The sequence below is a fragment of the Neodiprion fabricii genome, chromosome 5, assembly GCF_021155785.1.
Source record: "Neodiprion fabricii isolate iyNeoFabr1 chromosome 5, iyNeoFabr1.1, whole genome shotgun sequence".
NCBI classification, from domain to species: domain Eukaryota; kingdom Metazoa; phylum Arthropoda; class Insecta; order Hymenoptera; family Diprionidae; genus Neodiprion; species Neodiprion fabricii.
In genome coordinates this window covers 7923912-7944812 of record NC_060243.1, presented here as the reverse complement: position 1 = coordinate 7944812, position 20901 = coordinate 7923912, and the positions used below count along the sequence as shown (strand labels likewise).

Here is a 20901-nt window from a genome sequence, read left to right as displayed (position 1 = left end):
TATTTTTTGACTGCATTTATTTATATAAATGTTATAAAACTTGTATTCATTTCCAACGTAGATATGGAAAACTAATATAAATCCCAGGTGTAGAGATATACTGTGCGTTGTCATTTATTTTAGGTACTTATTTTTCACTCTGTATGTGTAAGTTATTCAAAGTATATTATAAGTATCAAATAAAGTTACACAAAAATCGTGTAGTTAAAAAATAAAATAATATTTGTTAAAATATTAATTACACGTGAGTGAAAAAATTATTCTACATGGACGGCTTTATGAGACTCATTTGTTTTGCTGCTTTTGACAAAAATCTTCTCGAAATAATAAAATATTGCAATATGAATTTTAGTCTCGTTATTAAAAAAAAAAGAACACGTGGCATTATGCCTAACGTTTTCATAAATTCTTTAAAAAAATAATGTTAGTATGCTCATGTCACATAAAAGTATGCAGATGCAAATGATTGTTACATATTAATGTCACAAAATAAATTATATGTAGCATGAAGACTTTTTCCCAAAAGCAGCGTTATCTTAAATTACACAACTAGTTTACAAGTTAATTTAATAATTCAAATTTGGACTGAATGATGTTAAGTAAAAGATTCAGGTGCAAAGTCAGTTTTTGATGAGTGTGAATCAATCAAATAAATATCCACTTTACTAAAGAGAATACAAAACGGAGGTAAGTTTTGTAATCCAACCGTTTGTGAAACTTTGCTGCCAATTACATTATATAATTTCGGAATGTTTTTATAGCTCATTGTATGTATTCAGTTTAATATTATTGAAAATAAATGCATTTCTCCGTTCATAAAAATTCGTCTACTCTTGTAAGACTACTTTGAAGCCCACACATTGACCAATCGACAATTATACCCAATTCTCAGATATTGAAAATAAGCATTGAATGCCAAATAATCCAATTCTTAACATCTAAATAATTTATGTAAAATATCAAAAACTATGGACAGAGATTCCATAATGATCAAAACTGCACCCCAATCATTTTCCGTTAATGCCTGTGCTTACAGAGAATATTATCAGATGTTTTGATTCCAATCGTACTATATTGCATTATCGTAACTTGTAAAATGTACTATTTTACTGTCTTTCCTTCAAGTATTCTAAAGAAAAATAAGTCTTAAAGATGCTAACTTTTTACATAAAATTGGTATCATGCACATCAGAAAGTATATTCTTAAATTAGCGCAACTATTTAAAACTAACAGCTGTATTATTACTTGGTTTGTTCTTAATTTTCAAAAATATATATTATAATATATAACATATGTCTCTTAATAAGGCAACCTTGGTGAAACTACTAACAACATTTTACATACATTTTATAACTTTGAACTTGAAATTGAGAATCTGTAGGCACTTTAGTTTACATTATAAAGATCACGGTTTACATGATGTCGAAGTTTGATGTGAAACATTTATCTTACATATAGTATCTCTTGTATCGATTATATTATTTTCTTCGAGATTCTCAAGTTGTCTAATTGATAGTGAGATTTTTAAATTGAATGTCTTTTGATCCTATCATTAAAATAAGCGCCTTGTTTCAATTATTGTGAAAATATTCTATGTTAAAGTGTTGCATTCTGAAGTACCTCGTTACAGTAACGAACAATGAAAGTATGAGAACAAATCCAGTTGGAGTTGCTAGTAGCGTAGCTGCGTTATAAATGTGACAGTATGGACATTGCGAACTTCCACAGACCTCACAAATGTTAAGAATATACGTTGACAATGAATCGAATATAGTTTCATTGAAACGTTCTGAAAAAAAGAATATTCATACATAGAAATAAAAGAGTTGGCATTTGCGATAATCAAAATATATCAATTATTAGAAATACGTACCAGGAGCATAATAGTCGTAAACTCTAATTGGCAAATATCTGGACATATTAGCGACTGGAAACCATCTTTCAATTGTAAAGTTGACGCATGTTTCTTCCGTGTCTAAGTAGTCGAAGTAAAATAATACTTTTCTTTCTTGGAATCGGGCACGTTGCAAATTTCGAACCTGCCTAGATAAGATGTATCTATCCAAGTTCTGCTGTTGTATGATGTATCCTGTAGGAATGGTGACATCCAATACAGCCATTCCGGAACGTGTAGATTCATTCACGTTTATCCATCTATAGAAATGTTTGCAATATTAATTATTAATCATAACGTGCAAAGAATACTACATTGGAACGACATTTTTTTAGAATTAATTGATAAAATAACCACTGACAATTAGAATTGGTAAAAAAGAGTTACAGCTACAATAAATTAAAACTTTTTGGTTGTAATTACTTTTGACAACTGGTATAGGTGATATGAGACTGATTTCTTCCATGGAAATTGGCTCGTGTTATTAAGTCAAAGGCTCTGATGGGTGGTTGTGTTTGGAATTTCTTGATATCAACATTGTATTGAACAGACATTTGTAAAATGGCGTAACCAGCTCCTTTAGCTTGTACCTGAACTGTACCCCAAGCTTCTGGTATCTAGAAACACAAATTAATAAAAAATTAATGCGAATGCATTATACATCACTGGTGTGAAACTTTCATCGGTACAAGTAAAAACTTTACTTATAATTTAACAAGGACATTTTTTTTCAATAAGGTATGTATTTAAGAAGTGAGGTTGAAATCAATACCTCAACAGTTTGGAGTCTTGCCAAGTTTTTCGGGGTGACATACAACGTTTTAGTCTGGCCAGGTAAAGCAGTTGCTTCAATAGTGACAGTCAATTCACTAACGTCCCTAATTCTTTGTCTGACTGTATAGTCCATCAATGCCTTCATGGCCCAGGCAGTGTCTTGCGTCGACGCCCATCCACCGTCTGTCAATCTTTGTGCATTAAGCCATTTGACGATGGGTTCAGTCCAGACTTCCTGTCTAGCTACATGCACAAGAAGCGCATACGCAGTTGTTTCGATATTTTCAGAATCGTAGGCATATGGAAGACGTGGCAATGAGAAAGGCTTTTGATTTTCTAATTTCTGTGGTGGTAGGGGGACAACTTCTCTACCCCAGTAAGTTAGACCATCCTCTCGCCTTGCCAAATTTGTTAAAATGTTAAAACCTTGTTCTGCAGACGAGGCTTTGGCTAGCAGCAATGCATATGCCACTATTGATACTTCGTAAGGCTTTCCACTTTGCTCAAGCAAGTCCAAATTTTGCTCAAGCCACTTCACTGCCTTTGCTGCTGCTAATGCTACTTGAGCTCCCAAGCCCCCCTTCAAATCCTTCACCGTTTCCAGAGTAATCAGAACATGTGCAGTAAGTGATATGTTTCTGTGTTTAATTGGATTATCTTCATAATTTAATGAACTGTTCATTTTTCTGTCTGGTAGCCACGTTATTTCGTAAAATGAACCTTCCCATGTCTGATGTTGCAAGATCCAAGCAACTGCATCGGAAATTACATTTGGATCAATGTACAGATAGTTTTCCCATTCATAAAATCTAGCTTCTTGGAAAACTCTGGCACAATATGCAGTCAACCAGACACTGGATGCTGAATTATTCCAATCACTGCGAAACAGACTGAAAGATCCATCAGGCATCATGAAAGACAATTGTCTTTGATACCCTATATTCATGTAATAGAAACTATCCTTTTCCTGAGTAATGTTGCGTTGATTTATCAATCTCATATAGAGAGTGGTGTACATATTGGCAGCAAAACTGAACATATTTTGCTCGGCTGCATCCATTGGCAAACCCAGTAAACTTGTAGCATTTACTGGCATTGTGGGGAAAATGGGACCGACAACATCACCAACGATACTAATTGTTGCTTTGTTTGAACCATATATGTAGTAACGATTTTCTTCGTACGGTATAATAGGTGTTTCTGTGATGTTTACGTGCATGTACTGGAATACATAAGCTCGATTACTCAAATCAAGTAGAATTGACTGATGTCTGTGCTGAGGTAAGCCATCAGCCTCGACATGCAACATCCGTGTAACTTGATCTCTGCCGATTAACGTTGTTGCATAAATGTGAACTTTGATGTCCCCTAATCTTGTAGGTACTATAGGCAAGTATACGACAGTAGCATCTTGCGCATGTATCCAAATGAAAAATTGATGTTCGCCAAAAGATGTTCTTGGGCTATAAGATTGCACTATCCCGTTTGCTTCAACATGGACAAATTTGTAATCTTTTGAATCCGACAAAACTACTGTCGCCTCTATGTTCATCTTCATGTAGTTGAATACAGACACTCGTATTCCGACCTGTTCACCTTGCCGACTATGAGTTGGCATTTCAACATTGATGTAGAATGGCAACATACCAATGTACTCTATAGCTTTAGGCAACATTCCAAAACCTATAGTGGGACTCATACTAAAAGCTGTTACCATCCAATGCACAGGTCTCTTAGGCACATCGATATTAAATATCTGTCTTCCGTGAGGTCCAATGTTAATGTCTTTCCACAACCAAACGTTTTCATATTGTCGTTGCAATCTGTTGAATCTTGATTTTCTGAAGTTGGCTAAATCTGTAGCATTTCCAAGTATGCACAGTACTTCGTCTGTTCCGTCGTCACAATCAAATACCCCATCACATTTTTTGTCCAGCCTGTAACACTTACCACTTAAGCATTCTCCGAATCCTTGAGTTCTGTTGCAATAATCCAATCTTCTATAAATTTGAGCATCCGTGAAAACTGCCAAGCCTACGTACTCAAATGTTCTGTTGACATCAACACCATACGTAGATGAGGGGAAGTATACTAGCTCGTCTGGATCTCCTCCATGAGAAAGCCAAGAATGAGAATGTGTACCATTCGTTTCTTCACCAAAATGTGACATTTTTGTTATGACGTTAGCATAAGTCAACTCGTTGCCAGCTTGCATAGTATAGAAAGCCCTGTCGATTCCAGATAAGCCTACATATGCTCCAGGCTCTCCATAAATTGCGATCTCAACATTTTCACCCGTTCTTGCTTTTTTGTCATTTATAAATAGTGTGAAGTTATTTCTCGATATACCATTCACAGGGAAAGTCAACGAGTCTGCTATAACTTCGCCATAACGTCCCACATGATAAACAATAGCTGTAGCTACTGGAGCCATTTCCGGACTCAATGGTATTGAGAAAGTTCTGATATTATCTTGCATGGTCTCTTGCTGGTGTAGTAGGATGGATCCTTTCGACATTATAATGTAGTTAAAATCGTCGATGTAATAGTTAGTCTGAACATGAAAAATGATATATTCCCCAACTTTGGCATTTGCTGTTGACGTAGAAACTTTGATTTGCTTGTGATTTGGAGATTCATGAGTAATCAGTAGTAGTTCACTCTGCGCTCTATTGCCTTCACCATCTGTTAAATAAGCGTATATTCTCATAGAAGTTACATCGTTCAGTACACGTTGCGCTTGTTGCGGGTTATCGTCAAGCCCCAATTGAGACTTGAGATCAATTTTCATATACCAAATCGCATCACTGTCTGGAACAAGTCGCAAGTATTGAGTATCGAGTGACCGTCGACCCCCACCACGCATTTCAACATCAGCTCTCATCTCCATTCTCGCATTTCTTAACTGCGATTCCCTTAAAGGAGAGTCGTCGTGGAATGATGCAACTATGTTCAAGGAGAAGGGCATCTGTGGTTTGAAAATTTGTGGTGAACCTCCAAAGAAGTGAATTTTTATGCTAGAGTTGTATATCCTTGCTGTAGAATATCCTGTAATTATTTCTTCCAAAAATCTTTCTCCCACAGTTGCAGTAACCATTACCTCCATTCTGTCTAAAGAAGGTGCAAATTGAAGTAGTTCTCTCATTGGATACCTGAAGGCGTATGTACCGTTAAAAAATCGCAATACTGGTTGTCTTTCTTGAAATTCAGTCGGTTTATTAAACCAAGCCGGATAATATTCGTCGAAGTTGAAATATTTGTCAGTGATTTCATTCTGAGCGGAAGTACTATGGATTCTATCGATAGGGCGAAAACTTGCTCTAATAGTAAGATTTCCTCTGACCGGAGCTCCAGACGTATAATTCGCCTGAACTATACCATGAATGTACGGATCGTTGTCAAAGAAAAATGCAGGCATCGTCACGTTCACTTCAAAACGGGTTTGATAGTATTCTTCAACGGAAAATGTCTTTTCTTCTATTTGGCCTTGTGCTGTAATCTGAATTTTCCATTCGCCAAACACAGGTTGGTCCGAAAGTTGATAAGTTAGGGAAACAGTCCCTAAATTACTTTGTCGACTTAGCCACCTTCTCATTACCCTTCCTCTTGGATCCAGCATGTAAACATCGACGGGATCATTGAAAGTTTTCAATTCCGTATTGATGGGAATCGTTCTGAACCTAACGGTTTGTCCCTGCATGTAAACTGGCTTATCTAGTTGAATGAAAATCGTCATGGATCTTTGATTAAACATCAGTTTCGTTTCATTTAAAAATGCTTGGCCGCCGGTCAGTGAATTGTACATTCCCTCAATCCTGAGTCTATAATCTCCAGTAATTGACGTAGATGGCATTCGCATCATCAATGTTTCTGGTATGCCTGGTTTCACTTCTTCATGAGCAGCAGCTATCTCGATACCGTTCCATTGGATAGAAGATCGAACAGTCAAAGGCAATGGACTCTGAAGTACATTGACGGCAACTCGATATGTTTGGCCAGGTCGCACCAAACGAGAGGCTACCACAAAGTATGTCCTGTTAAAATAAAATACGTTTTTCTATTTATTTGTAATTTTGGATAGTTATAAAAGCATACCACATTTTGTACACATAGTATTTATTAGTTCAACTCGGGATGCAAGCATATAAATTACATTATATATATATATATATATATGTGCAACATAAAACATGTAGCATAATCAGCATTGCAAAATAAAGGTGTCATCTCAGGCAATTTCATAATTTAGAATAGAATATAACCTTCGTTGGTGAGGATTATATATCGTCATGTAGAAGTAAAACAATTGTAGATCTTGATTGTTACAAATTTTATTCAGTTACCGTATTGAAAGAAGTATGGTAGTAGGATTGAATAAAATTTTTAAAAAGTTAATCCATACACTAGAAGTTTTAGCACTAATTCACAGTGCAAGTGCCAGTTTTTGCCAACATAATTTCATGAACTTGGACAATCATTGTCTTTTTGTAATTCATAATGTGCAGTCTTAAGTCTAAAATTGTGCAGCAACACGAATCATTAGTATATTATATAACTTGATCACGACAAGCAATAATTCGGCAAGCAGCATCACAAATACTACGCCCCAAAAGCATCAACACATTTTCACACATTTTCCATGCTTACATAGGCTGTGGTATCCAACCTTTGTATGCCCAATATGCGTCAGAATATTTAGTATTGTAAATGTCTATCCTGTAAAATAAATTTTAGCATGCTACTTCAATCACCTAGTCTACAGCGAGGAATCATGCAGTATCATTCATTCCAAATGTAAAAGAACATAACTCACGCTTCTTTAATAATGACATTATCATTTTGACCACCATTTCTAGTTCCATATGCAAGATTAGAATCTCTTTCCTGATTTTCATTGTATCGATTGTAATAAGGACGAGTTGGATCCACATTTTCCGGGGTCTGGCCGTACGTGTTGGCCAAACATATCACCAATGTTAGCCACCACATTTTGCTGTGTAGAAAAAAAAAAAAAGGGATGGCATTAATAGATGGTTCATTTCCAAACTTTTCTGATCAAGTTCAAGCTAGTAGCCAAAGTTATCAGCCAAACTTGGTGATTATAATTGAAACAAAGTAGTGGAATCCAGTGATCAAAATTTAATCTCTTATCTTAAATTCTAAATATTTTTATAGAATTACAGGCATATAAACTACACTATCCAAATTGAAAGCGGTTGACTTTGGCTGCTTGCTTTGACTCAATCTTTTCTAAGGAATAACAGAAGTGCAATGAATATCTGAAAATTTATCATGGAAAATTCAAGATGATTGCAATAATGCATAAAGGAATTTTTGATTTTTATAAATGAACACTACACCAATTGTTGAGGCTAAGGCATATCTGACTCCATATTTCTATGTTTCTTAGCATTGGTAAAAGAGCAGTCTTTCATAAATGTGTAATCTTTACAACATATCACATATAGTTTCAGATACCTACACATGCCTGCACTCGTGTAGAGCTGAACGAAGTCTAGGTAACCGTAAAAGTCAATGAATGAATATAAAAGTAGTGCTGAATTTGAAATAAGAAATGTTTCAGCAGCAGCTATTTTCTGCAATGTTACAGTTTATTATTATTGAATTGTGACATCATCTTAGGCTATTGAAAGCCTGTTTTGTGTGGGCAAACATGCTTTACGAATGTATGTCAGAAGACAAATTATTGTTACTTGAAATGGACAGAAAAAAAGGTGCTTACATCCAGACTAAAACATCATAAATATTTCAGCGAATGAGACAATCTTCTATTTACATATAATATTGCATCATGAATAAGGCACGAGCGCTGTTTCGTATAAGACACATCCAATAATGGTAAGTTTATTGAATATTAATAAAACTATCGCATTTGATTTGCTAACAACACCTTTGTAATTTTAGTATTAGTACTTTAGATTTTGAATTTTAAGCAGAAACCGAATCGGTCATAAATACGTGTAAAATAGTGACCAAGATGTTTTAAGTAAAGTGAAATGGTCATTATGATTTTTGAACCAATGATTTTCTCATTATTTATGCGAATAGATATACGTACGCCCTATGATTCATGAATACAAAGCAAACTAAATGACCAAGGGATTTAAAGGAAAAGTAAATACGATAGCCAGTATGCTGCAGCTTGGCCACCTAAGAAATGAAGCATAATGAAACAAGTAAGGGGATTTATGTGTGTACCACCCACACATTTTTATGGTGATGACCCTATGACCTGTATTCAATTAGGAAGATATGTGTACTCTGAAAGCTTAGGAAGAAAAATGAAATGTCAAAATTACATTTTCATTCGCTTCGTTACGTATAAAAAAATAAGTGTACGAAATGAACAAACGATGGTACAGATGGATTTAGAGTCTGGAAACGCATTTTTCTAAAAATAGAGTTGTGATCTGATACACATGCACGCTAGTTCATAGATTGCGGGCGGTTCTCGTGTATTCAGTGGGTGAAAATTTAATAGTTATGTAGCTAATAATAAAAAGGAACAATCTGAGCAGCCCAAAAAACTTAGTCAAACTGTAAATGAGTAGTAAAAACGGTTAAAATGATCAAAATGGCGATAACCTTACCTACACTGATATTTTACATACGTAAATGGGAAAGTTAACGGAAATAAATAAGGAAATGATTATTAAATAGTTATTGGGTCACAAACGGTGGTGCCCTGTAACGTGGGTCATGGATAATGAGCTAATGACCGAAGCGTTTCAACCGAATCAAATAAAACACACGCCGTCACGCCCCTACTTTTATTTCCTAACATAATAAACCGTCCGATTATGGCATAAGATAACGCACGCTTCAATCTTGAACCGATAAGATAGTTTTTATTAGAAAATTGAAGTTTTAACTCAGGTAAGCTGATCGCTTAATGAATACAAGACACGTTTGTGAAACTGCCTGTATCGGATTAGTCAGTATTTGAGTGTCGTGGCGAGAGGGTTTGTTGGTCAACGCCCAAATACCTGAGGAAAGAACGGTGCTCACCTGCCGATTACTGGCATGCCGTATCAATGGGATAATCGATTAAATCCACATGTTATATCCTGGATAATTCGAATAACACTTTTCACACGGAGTTAATAACTCTGTTTAGCAAGGATAATTTTGAGTTTTACTACAAACTAATCACAACACCAGCATTCATGCTCCCAATGTGCCGAACCCAGCTCCTACTTCTCACTCTTGACTTTTGCCACAAACACGACGCCACCCCCACCACACTAGACTTGGAACACTTGTTACCCAGGGCCGTAGTTTGAGGGATCAAAAAATCTCGCCAGAGCCATAATTACATACCATGTGCACTTATTAGCATGGTATTCTTATACTTGTGGTATTCAACTCACACCCGTATTCATAGTCTTTCCTTGAAGAACAAGGATTCCTTGTTCCTCATTTCACGTTTCATAGACCTTCCTCGACAGAACAAGGAGCCTTATTGCCCTCCTTCTTTCAAGGCAGGTCTCGAGCTTCCTTGAGGAAACCTTCGGCACTGCGATTGGCTGTTTCGTTTCGTGTGGCCAATGATTGCGCTTGCGCTTGGCGTCTATGCACTTATGACCCGTATGACGCACGATCACAGCCAGTCAACAGGTTATACACTCTTGTTCTTCGAGTTTATACACTCTCATCAACCGACGCAACTTGACAATGAGAGCCAAGCGGTTTAAGTTAGATTTAAATATAGCCGAGTGGCGCTTCGATTAGCAGTTTTAGCACTAAAAGAAATCACATATCCCAATATGTCCTCCTTCTGGAAGGGAGAGCCAAGTTGTGACTATGAAACGAGGACGCCTCTGAGAATCAAGGAGCCTTCATCAATGTATCCTTCATCCTAGAGATAAGGAGAGTTTTCGCCTAGTGACCACGAGTGTCGCTGCGATAGAGGGATGCAGGCCACGATGCAGGCTGTGTGAGAGAGACGGAAACTTGTTAAGCCTGCATTCCTCTATCGCAGCGACACTCGTGGTCACTAGGCGAAACGATCGGTGCTTCAATAAGAGTACATACCCCCCACCTCCGGAGTTTCCAGAACTGTATGTAAGACCGTGCCCTGACCACCACCACAATATTTTCAGTATGGACTATGCGGTATTAAATGAACGAAGACACATGTCCAATTGACAATACTAGACGTTTCAATTCTTTAGCATTTGGCCGTTGTATCGGTACCCATTTCCATGAGCGTCCGTCTGCGGCCCACCAATGGCGTGGCGCTGTCGCGTCAATTTGACGCCCGTGAAAATCTAGCCTTAATGCAAGTCTTGTCCATAGTGACAAGCTTGGGCACTCGCGGCGCTACTCGTGTTCGCGCCATATTCGCGCACCATGGAGACTGTATTCTAGTCTCCATGTTCGCGCTCAGAATTTTTTTTCTTGAATTTCGCACATATTGTCAGTAGAGAATCTGTTATTATTGTATGTACATAAAATATGTGAATCTGCCAAATCATATCAATTTGGGACAAAAAATACGGTCAGGACGATATCGTGGACGTAAAATTAATAATTTTTTTACTTCAGTAAAAATTCGGTAAACATTGTTCAGATTTTGAATAAATTGGCAGGATATCATTGAATAAAATTGATGGCTTTGGACAATCAGCTTTTAATCAAAATTGTTAGATACTTCGTACAATCCTGCTAGAGTTTATGATGAATCGTGCGCAAAAATAATTAAAACCGTAGCTGGAAGATCAGTCCTGATTCGCCGCGTGGTTGCTAATTTTTATGAATTATAAACTGAAGATAGGATTTGAGTTATTCGAACAAAAATGAGCAACTTTGCGTATAATGAAATGACGGAAAAACTTGTTACAAAAATCCGTGTACCATTTGCTAACCTCAAATCTGATACAATTGTTTGGTGAATATTTTAAAAGCCTCTTGTAATAAATTGTTTTAATGAAAGTAAGACTAAATTATGAAAAATGATGAGTAGAATTAGCTTTACGACTAAATCAACTGGTTTAATTCGGGAAGCCAGATTGTTTTGAAAATTTCAAAAATTCTGGAATAGCAATATTTTATGTAGTCAGTATATCATGCATGCAAATTGGTTGTCATGAAAAGAAGTTTTTGCTTCATACTTCGCAGAAATTGTTCAACGTGAAATGCAGAAAGCATCGAGGTTGAAGAGAGAACTGGCAATGATGGCAGAAAATCCTCCAGAGGGTATTTGCTGCTATCCGAAAAATGACAAAACTGACGTTTTGTCTGCTAATATCTTGGGGCCACTTGGGAGCCCTTATGAGGGCGGATTATTCCAACTAGAAATTGAAATACCAGAAATTTACCCTTTTGAACCACCTAGGATGAAGTTTTTAACACCTGTTTACCACCCCAACATAGATGACTCAGGAAGAATCTGTATGGACTTGTTAAAAATGCCACCAAAAGGAGGCTGGAAACCAACGATAAACATAGAAAATTTACTGACTGCCATTCAACTACTACTCAGTTACCCAAATCCTGATGATCCACTTATGGCTGAAATAGCTGAAGAATATCGTTTCAACAAAGTGGAGTTTGAAAGAAAGGCTCGCAAAAGTACAGCAGAAAATGCAATGAAAAAAAGAAAATACGAATTTTAGAATCTGTATCAGATATTTTGGTTCAAATGTGAATTTTATTTCATAAATTCCATAGAGTATAAGAAGCAACAGTAAATTAACGTTAATCGGTAATATATAAGCACGTAGCAATAAGCAGTTAATTTAATAGTTACAGAGTGTGTTGGATCACCTTGGGTAATTTAATAAAGAATTAAAATACCATAAGTATATCACATAGAATATTAACGAATAATTGTCAGATCGAGTCAGTTTTTTAAAATTTAATTAAAAATTTTTTGTATTTTTATTTTATTTTAGTTTTTACGTTTTCTCAGAACATGAATAAAATGCTTAAAACATCCGTCGTCAAATAATTATATGTGCAGTAGTCAAACAGCCTTTTGATACTGGCTTGTCAAGCTTATAGGATAGGTTGAAAACGATTAATAATTATTCTTACGAAATTACTTCCTAATTTTCAAGATATAAATGTTCAATAATATTTTTTTTTAGTACAAAAACGATAACCACTACAGCTGACACATTGTATGTGCGCATTGAAATCATTGTAACAAATTTAGATTCACATAGTTTGAGTATAAATCATAAGTTATTTTTAAAAATTTAGGGAAAGTTTTTAGATTATGACCTCAATGAAGTCAAAATTCTTTTGCGTACTGCAACAAACTCAATAACAATAATTCAAACGTTAACAAGCTTTTCTTTAGTTAATACAATGCATATTGAGGCACATAGCGAAAGGCAATAGGCAGTAATTTCAACATTAAGTTTTAGATACATCTCTATCATTTAGCCATGTAAATTTACTGTATAAAAGCGATTAAAATTTCCATTTATTATTATCATTGCTCTTTAGCACAGTAATTTTGTACAGATATTGGATAAATATTTGGAGTATCAAAATTCTCTAAATAAATTTTGTAAAAAGTTTAAAAAGTTGTAGAAACGTTTTTGAGCAAAAGCCGAGTATAATTTATCTTCTATGCTAAATTAGAAACGTCATGAACGCTCTTGATATAAATTTCTTTTTTTTCCTTACGCAGTACCGCAGGCTAGTTGACTGGCGCAATAATGTGAGTTTAGCATTTGATCTTCGCCATCAATTAATTCATCAATTTGCCGTACCCACATTCGTCATGAATATTCTAATCAGAAGAGATCTGAGTTCTATTGAGCCTTACCGTAAATACATCTAGTAGCAATACAAGTCGTTGTTAGGACTACAAAATATTAAATTCAACATTAACACGTTATAATGCTTATTCTGCGTATCAAAATCCTTAGATCGAGAATAAAATTTGTTACGCATTGTCATATTGTGCAGCTGATTGTATAATATACAAGTAGATTGATATTTGAGTAGAAAAGATAACAGGATCTTCTGTTATTTCAAATAATATATTAATATTATTATAATTATCACTTCACAGTTACTATCATGATATGAGCTGCTCTTTACATGTAAATCAGCCATTTATATTAGGTCAAGAGCTTACTTATTTATCGCGCATTCAAGTAAAGGGTCACCCGGAATTAGTGCTAGTGTATTTAATTTGTTACCTGCAATATTACCTACCGTAATATTTATCAAGATACTTATTTGAACAGCAGCGTCAGCGCATTATCATATAAAAATCTTCCTGAGCAGGATTTTGGTCTTGTTGTATGATATCTTTTAGGCGTGGAGACATCGGAACATACTCAGCATTATCAATTGATGTATGGTTAGTATTTGTTTTATCCTCTGGCGTTGGTGTTGGTGTGGTATCCTCTTGAGTACTAGGCGTAGCTGATCTCGTTCCACCTTCCGAATCTAGACCATCGTCACTTATGCTGTATGGTAAAGAAATTGATATGAAAGTTGATCTGCTCAACTTCCTAGCAGAGTTTCGATTCGCATTACCCTAAATAGTAATGTTGACACTAACCTTCCATTGCGGGTGGATCCAGATCCACAGCGTTGTCTCGGAGGTAAAGGTGGAGGGGGTTGTCTGGGGCCACAAGGCCCAAAAAGTAGTTCCTCCGGGTCTTCGTACAAATTAAATGGCATTTTTATAGTCCTCGATGGATCAATCTCATCCATAATCTCTTCATAGATACCCGAAGCAACTGAGATGTTAGAAACTCTTCTCGGGCAAGGTTCTTCTAGTTCTTCCAGACTTGATCCAATGTTTGGAATACTGGCTGGTTCTGGTTGATAGACATTGTCGACAGCTCGGGTACATATGTTTATTTTTGAACGGGATACGTTTCCCAAAATTTTGTTCTCTGATATGTCGTCTAATAACTTTGCCTCGCTACCAGATCTTGTCGACAGTAACAAACCCAAGCCAGCACTTATCAAACTGGATGCAACTTTGGATTTCAATACAGGACAAGTACCAGAGTCCGCATCATTGTGAATGGAAATTCTTAAGTCCCCTTCACTAAGACTTAAAGGCCTTTCATTTAGATGCTTGTGTCGTGGTCCTCTTCCCTGCGTTAAAAAGTCCTGGAGCAATCTTACGGCTTCAAAGCAGAACAAATGCAATTCGCCAACACCTCCACGAAACTCTTTGGATGTGTGAATCACACAAATTCGTTTCACATCTTCTGGTCGACCTGCGGCTGGAAGATGAAATTGACTCAACTCTTTCCATTCCAAGCTTTCTTTTATTTCTCCGGAATTGACGTCCTTGACGAAAACGCCCAAACGACTGGCTACGAGATCGCCATGAAGCCCTGCAATCACAAGACCACAAAAATGCAGTCACTGCTGTTGTGATAATATTGAAGTTAAAACACAATACTCAACCGTGAGGCTGTTAACAGTCGAATCTATGAGCTATTAGGATGTTAAAATACCAACTGTGCGTAACAATAACAAAGTATTTTACAATATCCGAGTACTAAAATATTGGCATATTCATGAAAATACCAAATAATGTGCCAAGAAAAAATGTATATGTGCGATGAAGGTAAAGTTTAAAAATTTATTTTAATTTCTAATACCTGTGAGACCTGCACCTCTTGAATGTGCATTATCGACCATTGAAACATGGAACATGCCTTCCATGAAACGATGTCTTCTGGGCTTAAGTACCTGCCTAAGATTTGCCATCCAGCGTTGACTTTCAGTTTCAGAATTCCCACACAGATATAGAAGAGGTTTTCTTTCGCTCGGAGGAAAAATACCGAATGCAAACTGTTTGGACCTGGATTCTGTACGACAGATAATAGCATCTGTCGGTATTTTTATCGCGTTATCACGATCCTTGGGTACCGTAGCTCCGCCGCTACTTATACCGCAGTCTAATCTAACTTCTATTCCAAGACCCGGACCCAATTTTCTCACCGAACACCAATGACGTCTCCAGACTTTCCAAGGTGCTAGAGAACGTTTTCTTACTCTTTGGGTCATTCCTCTGTTGCCAGGCAGTTTGGCATCCAGAAATCCACAAATCTCTGCATCTTCGCCAGCCATTTTCCTGTTTCCAAAAAATTGAAAACAAATTAAAAACGTCGCTTCTATTTGTCAATCTCGGTACACTTTGGATGACACATTGATATTATATTAATCTAGAAGACATAATTTTTAATGGTCTGATTATTGATAAACAACATTTATCACCCAGTATTTACTGAAAATTTCATTTTGATTACTGTAGTTTGCTATTTTATATCTTTGTGGCTAATTTACAGTTGTTCAATCTCGTCGTATCTTATGGTAATGGATTTGATTTCAAAATTACTAGATTTTTAATAATATCTCCAAGACCGAAGAGGTTTTGTCGGGCTATAACAAGTTAATATCCGAAATTCGGGCTCAGAGAAAAGAATGTAAAGGAAATAAAATCGACCGTTTCCATTTAAAAATCTACGTCATATGCGTGCTGCGTGTGAGTTATCAGCCTGCAGCTACTCCAAAAACAACCATACTATACCTACATCTCGAGTTAAAATCTGATGCAGTATAACAGTTACGATATTCCGCGAGTATATTGTTTGAAACGTAATCAATGAACGATGTAAATAGATACGGTTGATCGAGGATGCAGGTGAAAAACACAGGTATAACTGTATAATTTTATCAAAAAAGAAAAACAAAAACAATAGAAAATAAGTGTACAAATGTAAAGAGATAATAAACTACATATCTATCCAAATAAAAGAATGATATATTCGGCAGTGTTACGCTACATGACTTGTCGAAGCGTATAAATTTCCACCCTATTAATTATTTCGGTAAATTATAACAACAATGTATATACCACAGATATGTAAAATAAACAACTCACCGTGTTTGAAAAACGAACGTTTCTGCCCCGGAAAACGTCAAACACCGGTCACTGCACAACACAACACGGTAATTATATTATCGATAACGCTTACGCCCCGCGCTCCGCGAAGCCGAAGCTGCGCCTTGAGTTACTGAACTTTAAGCTCGTTAGCGTATAATTAATTATATAGTCAACGAATGTCCGCAGGCAGCGATGCAACGCCGGCCGTCAGCTACGATAGCTGCCTCGAGACTTGAGACAACGGAGTGCAGCGGCGTCTGACTGCCGGATCGTTTCCACCGCTTCGAACCTTTTCCAGTGCCTTCAACCGGGGATAACACCGGGCGGTGTGTTCGTGACGCACCATCTCCCCTCCCAGCCCCCTTGCTTTTGGAATCATGCTGGAATCGATATGCGAACCCCACCCAAGGGTTGCAGTTATTGTCTTCCCAGGTCACCCAGGTGTCAAAAACCCCTTGATTATTCGCATTCCGTCAACACAATTATTATACCTATTTAGATATATATCGTATATACTTTTCGACAGTCATGCGATTTATTTTTCTAGTAATTCTGACTCGTATTTATGCACGCATGTATATACTGCATAAATTGTATACTTAAGTGTAATAAAATACCGTTCATCAATATACATTCGAATTCTAATTTGTATATCTTATATAGGTATACGTGTGTTATTCCACTGCGGTTGTAAATATTATTATATTGGAAAAATAATACGCAGACGTTATACCTGGAAACTATAGCAACAGCGGCTATATTGGTTCACTTTAGTAAATCAGATCGGAGATATCGTAATAAACGGATGGAATCGGTAGTTCTAAATATTTATCTAAAGAATTCAGACCGAATGGTGATATATTTGACCGGCTATATTTGAAATACAATTGAATGGATATATAAATATTCGATCGGCGATCGCGTTGAGTATTATAATTGCGGTGAATCGCAAATTGCGATACTAATTCATTGTTGCCAGTTATACGGGCCTGGATTATATTTAACTTTAAAAAAAAAAAATAAAAACTTTAAATAAAAGTCGAAGACTATTAATATGAGCGTAACGCACACTGCGGATGGTAAATAAACTTTTCAACTTGATACGTAAGTTTTTCATTGACCTGCAGTTTACGATTAATTTTCGTGGGGTCCATTTTTGTGTACATCGTACACATCGAATTACACAGTTATAACTGTATGCGTGTAAGAGATGAAAGTAAAAGAATATATAACATTGCTTCAAGACGTTAGGTTCTAGAAATTAGGCTGAATGCCTTGGCCCATTTCTATTATATGCGTATAAAAGTACCTACGTGTACGCGAGTACAAGATTATACCTAGAATATTATACACGTGCGGAACAATTGTCACGAGCATACATGTATAATATTATTTATCGCAGAGGCACGCGATCAGATCGTTATACACGCTGTAAGTAATTGTGCAAGCGAAGCAAAAATGTGGCAATTCATCATTGCCATTTTTGTATTCTTATTTCAGGTATTAATTCGTATTAGACGCGCATACGCGTAGCTTCAACCGCATATGTATAACGTGTAATGTTCGAGCAGTAACGCGATAATACTATTCTGCATTATTTTCAGGGCTGAGCAGAATTAAGTATGTATGTACCTCGAGCAAATCAAGGCGGTCTGCTCATGGCCTTAAATAATCACGAACGAGAAACGAAGTTAGTTATATTTTCTATTCTAATATATATATATATATATATATATATATATTTGATGAAATATTTAGATGTACCTAATACGTTTCTTGCTACTGCAGCTGTTACAATAACAATGTATAATTCGGTGAAATTATAATACCACGCAGGGGACATGGGTATAATAACTAATTTATATAAGTTGTTTCAAATTAAATTACGCTCAATTATAATAATCTATTGTTAAAATGATTAATCGATTCGGTCGGAATGCGTATAATTACACGGAGTAAAAAAATACGACGGACGATATACTTATGCCCGTGGGAATTGATCACTCGGCCGCGTATGCGGGGAGTTGATAATTACAGTAGCTGCGAAGATGTCGAAAATAGGTGAAAAATTTCATAACACCTAGAGTTTTGAAAGAAACGGGACGGCAAATGAGACCTATACACTTCGTAATTAGGAACGAATAGTTTGTCGTAAGCAATATTTATGGGTCTGTTTTCGAAGTTTCCGCTTAGTTGGAAAAATAGAACAGCAGAACAGAATGTATGTCAGTTACTTTATACTATTGTTACAAATTCTCAGATTCGAAGGATGCCTTACGCGATTTCTTCTATAATATTGTACGACATGATATAATAAATTTTTATTCTATTATACATACCATATTGTAATGTATAAATGTATAATACGGATAGGTCGGGATAAAGGTATTACAGAATTTGAGAAGATATTCACTACCCTAATGAAGATATTCGTATGTCAAATCAATATAATGTTTTCAAAGAACTCAGCGTGTAATATGTTACACGATTCATATAGTAGATTCCATAAAACGTATAAGAAATCACATAATAAATCACAAAAGCACGAATCATCAGACATACCAGATAAAAGATCATATAAAAAAACTATGTAGTGAACTATGTGAATTTTTATTCAGTATGTGTGATGATTTGTGCTTTCGTAATATAATGTAATAATGATTTCTTACATATTTTATCAAATTTACAAAATAAATCATGTAATAAATCACACGTTGAATTCTTTCAATACATCTTATGATTTGTCACGTAAACATTTTCAGTAGGGTACCATTCCTCACAATTGTAAAAGATGATCACATTCCCCCATTACCTATTAATAGTTATAGTATTCAATCATAATTATCCTTGAACGTATGGGTCTGAAAAGTATTTTCAACTTTTTATATCGGTATGTTACCTACCTATAGCCTGGACATTCTCCAGCATGTAAACGATACCTATATCCGCCTAGAGATATGCGTATACAAATACATACGTTATATATTGTATATCGTACTAACGATCAGTCGTTTTGTATGTGACGTTCGTCTCCGTAATTACGTCAGTTTTAATTTTCACACTAATTGGACGAGGTATCCTATTTTATATACATATATATAGCGTTTTGTGGTTCGTTCGGTATACCTACACTATATATATCTACAAATGCAGCATATTGTGTTGAAAAATTGCAAAGAAAGTTACAGTTTTGGCTGGCGTTCATTCGCATACATACTTATAATGTATTGAGTAATAATTTTTAGTTTTATATACCTCAATAAAACGTTATGCTTGCAATTATAAGCCGATTCTGACGAAGCAGTACGGTTACAATTTATAGCGACACGGAATGCGTATCGTTCATATTTTATAGATATACACTAACAACTATTTTTAAATTGAATAAAATTGTAATCTCGACATATGCAAATTCGTTATGTTGGCGTTATGTTGACGTTGTATTACCTCTTGCTTCGAGAAAAGAAATCATTTCATTCAATTTTTATAAATTAAATATTGCACACCCGTTATTGGATTTACGAAAAGTATCTCCGTCGCGTTAACATTTAATTCATTTTTCTCTTTTAAAACCTATTGCGAATGTTTTTATGTTCAACGCCTCAAGCATTTAGGTAGTTTTGTTCAGAATACATTTTCACACCCTGTATTATTGTATATAGGTTGTTGTAGAAATAATATATTGAATTTTCCCTGGGGTTTTCCCTGGGTATTTCCTGACGTATATCATTTGTGTTTTTATGTATAATACTTCTGTTCGAAAAATCCGGACACCTCCATTATTTTTTTATTTTTTGTGGCCACCCGCAGCGATATACCTACAGCAAAAATCTTCGAACCCACGTCGAATATCCAGAATTTAATTCCGCAGGTTACATTACACATGCAGCAAATAAGTCAATAAATAACAACATCTCGTTAACTGTATAAATATACCGCCGGGAGGTTCCTACGTCAGAAAAACAGACTTGCAGGTGACCCCGGTGCAGGATATAATGGATGCGCTGTATCGCCACCTGTTCGAATAAATGCCCCATCTATAATCCATGCTGCAACCGGTCAGAGATGCACCTGTTTCATAAATCGTAAAATTTCTCTGGATGGTCTTGAGCGTAAAGTTTTCACACTGCGTCCAATGTATAATTATAATCTGTACGTGCCACCTTTGTCTGCCAGTATTCAAATACGGCTTAAGGCTTCGGTATAATCTTTGTTCATCATGCTGCAACATCCGCCAACAGGTGGTCAGCGCATCTGTGTACCTAAGAGAGTACCTGCACCTACATCAGGCTTCAACCTCACAGACTTTACGAATTGAGTTACAGAGAGAAC

General features: G+C 36.0%; 3 protein-coding genes across 9 annotated transcripts; 1 reads left to right on the top strand and 2 right to left on the bottom strand.

Annotated features, from left to right (window-relative positions):
- LOC124182367 (CD109 antigen) lies at positions 1-10122 on the bottom strand. 3 transcript variants are annotated; one of them, XM_046569523.1, is made up of 7 exons: positions 9677-10122; positions 7483-7662; positions 7317-7385; positions 2668-6703; positions 2319-2512; positions 1875-2155; positions 1-1790 (listed from the first exon to the last, which is right to left on the bottom strand). In XM_046569523.1, exons 2-7 carry the CDS (start codon positions 7656-7658, stop codon positions 1573-1575), a joined length of 4974 nt encoding a protein of 1657 aa, XP_046425479.1. In that variant the 5' UTR covers positions 7659-7662; positions 9677-10122; the 3' UTR covers positions 1-1572. The 3 variants fall into 3 exon arrangements, with proteins under 3 accessions (XP_046425479.1, XP_046425478.1, XP_046425480.1); XM_046569522.1 differs by having other exon boundaries at positions 9699-10121; XM_046569524.1 differs by lacking the exon at positions 7317-7385 and having other exon boundaries at positions 9699-10104.
- A 932-nt stretch (positions 10123-11054) lies between these two features.
- LOC124182657 (ubiquitin-conjugating enzyme E2 T-like) lies at positions 11055-12773 on the top strand. Of its 5 annotated transcripts, none has more exons than XM_046570189.1 (2): positions 11055-11204; positions 11802-12773. In XM_046570189.1, the coding sequence occupies exons 1-2, from the start codon at positions 11135-11137 to the stop codon at positions 12305-12307; spliced, it is 576 nt and encodes a 191-aa protein (XP_046426145.1). In that variant the 5' UTR covers positions 11055-11134; the 3' UTR covers positions 12308-12773. The 5 variants fall into 5 exon arrangements, with proteins under 5 accessions (XP_046426145.1, XP_046426146.1, XP_046426147.1 ...); XM_046570190.1 differs by having other exon boundaries at positions 11057-11247; XM_046570191.1 differs by having other exon boundaries at positions 11060-11190.
- Positions 12774-12897: 124 nt separating this feature from the next.
- LOC124182656 lies at positions 12898-16830 on the bottom strand. The gene is made up of 4 exons (XM_046570188.1): positions 16567-16830; positions 15281-15756; positions 14218-15010; positions 12898-14122 (listed from the first exon to the last, which is right to left on the bottom strand). Exons 2-4 carry the CDS (start codon positions 15750-15752, stop codon positions 13903-13905), a joined length of 1485 nt encoding a protein of 494 aa, XP_046426144.1. The 5' UTR covers positions 15753-15756; positions 16567-16830; the 3' UTR covers positions 12898-13902.
- Positions 16831-20901: the final 4071 nt, after the last annotated feature.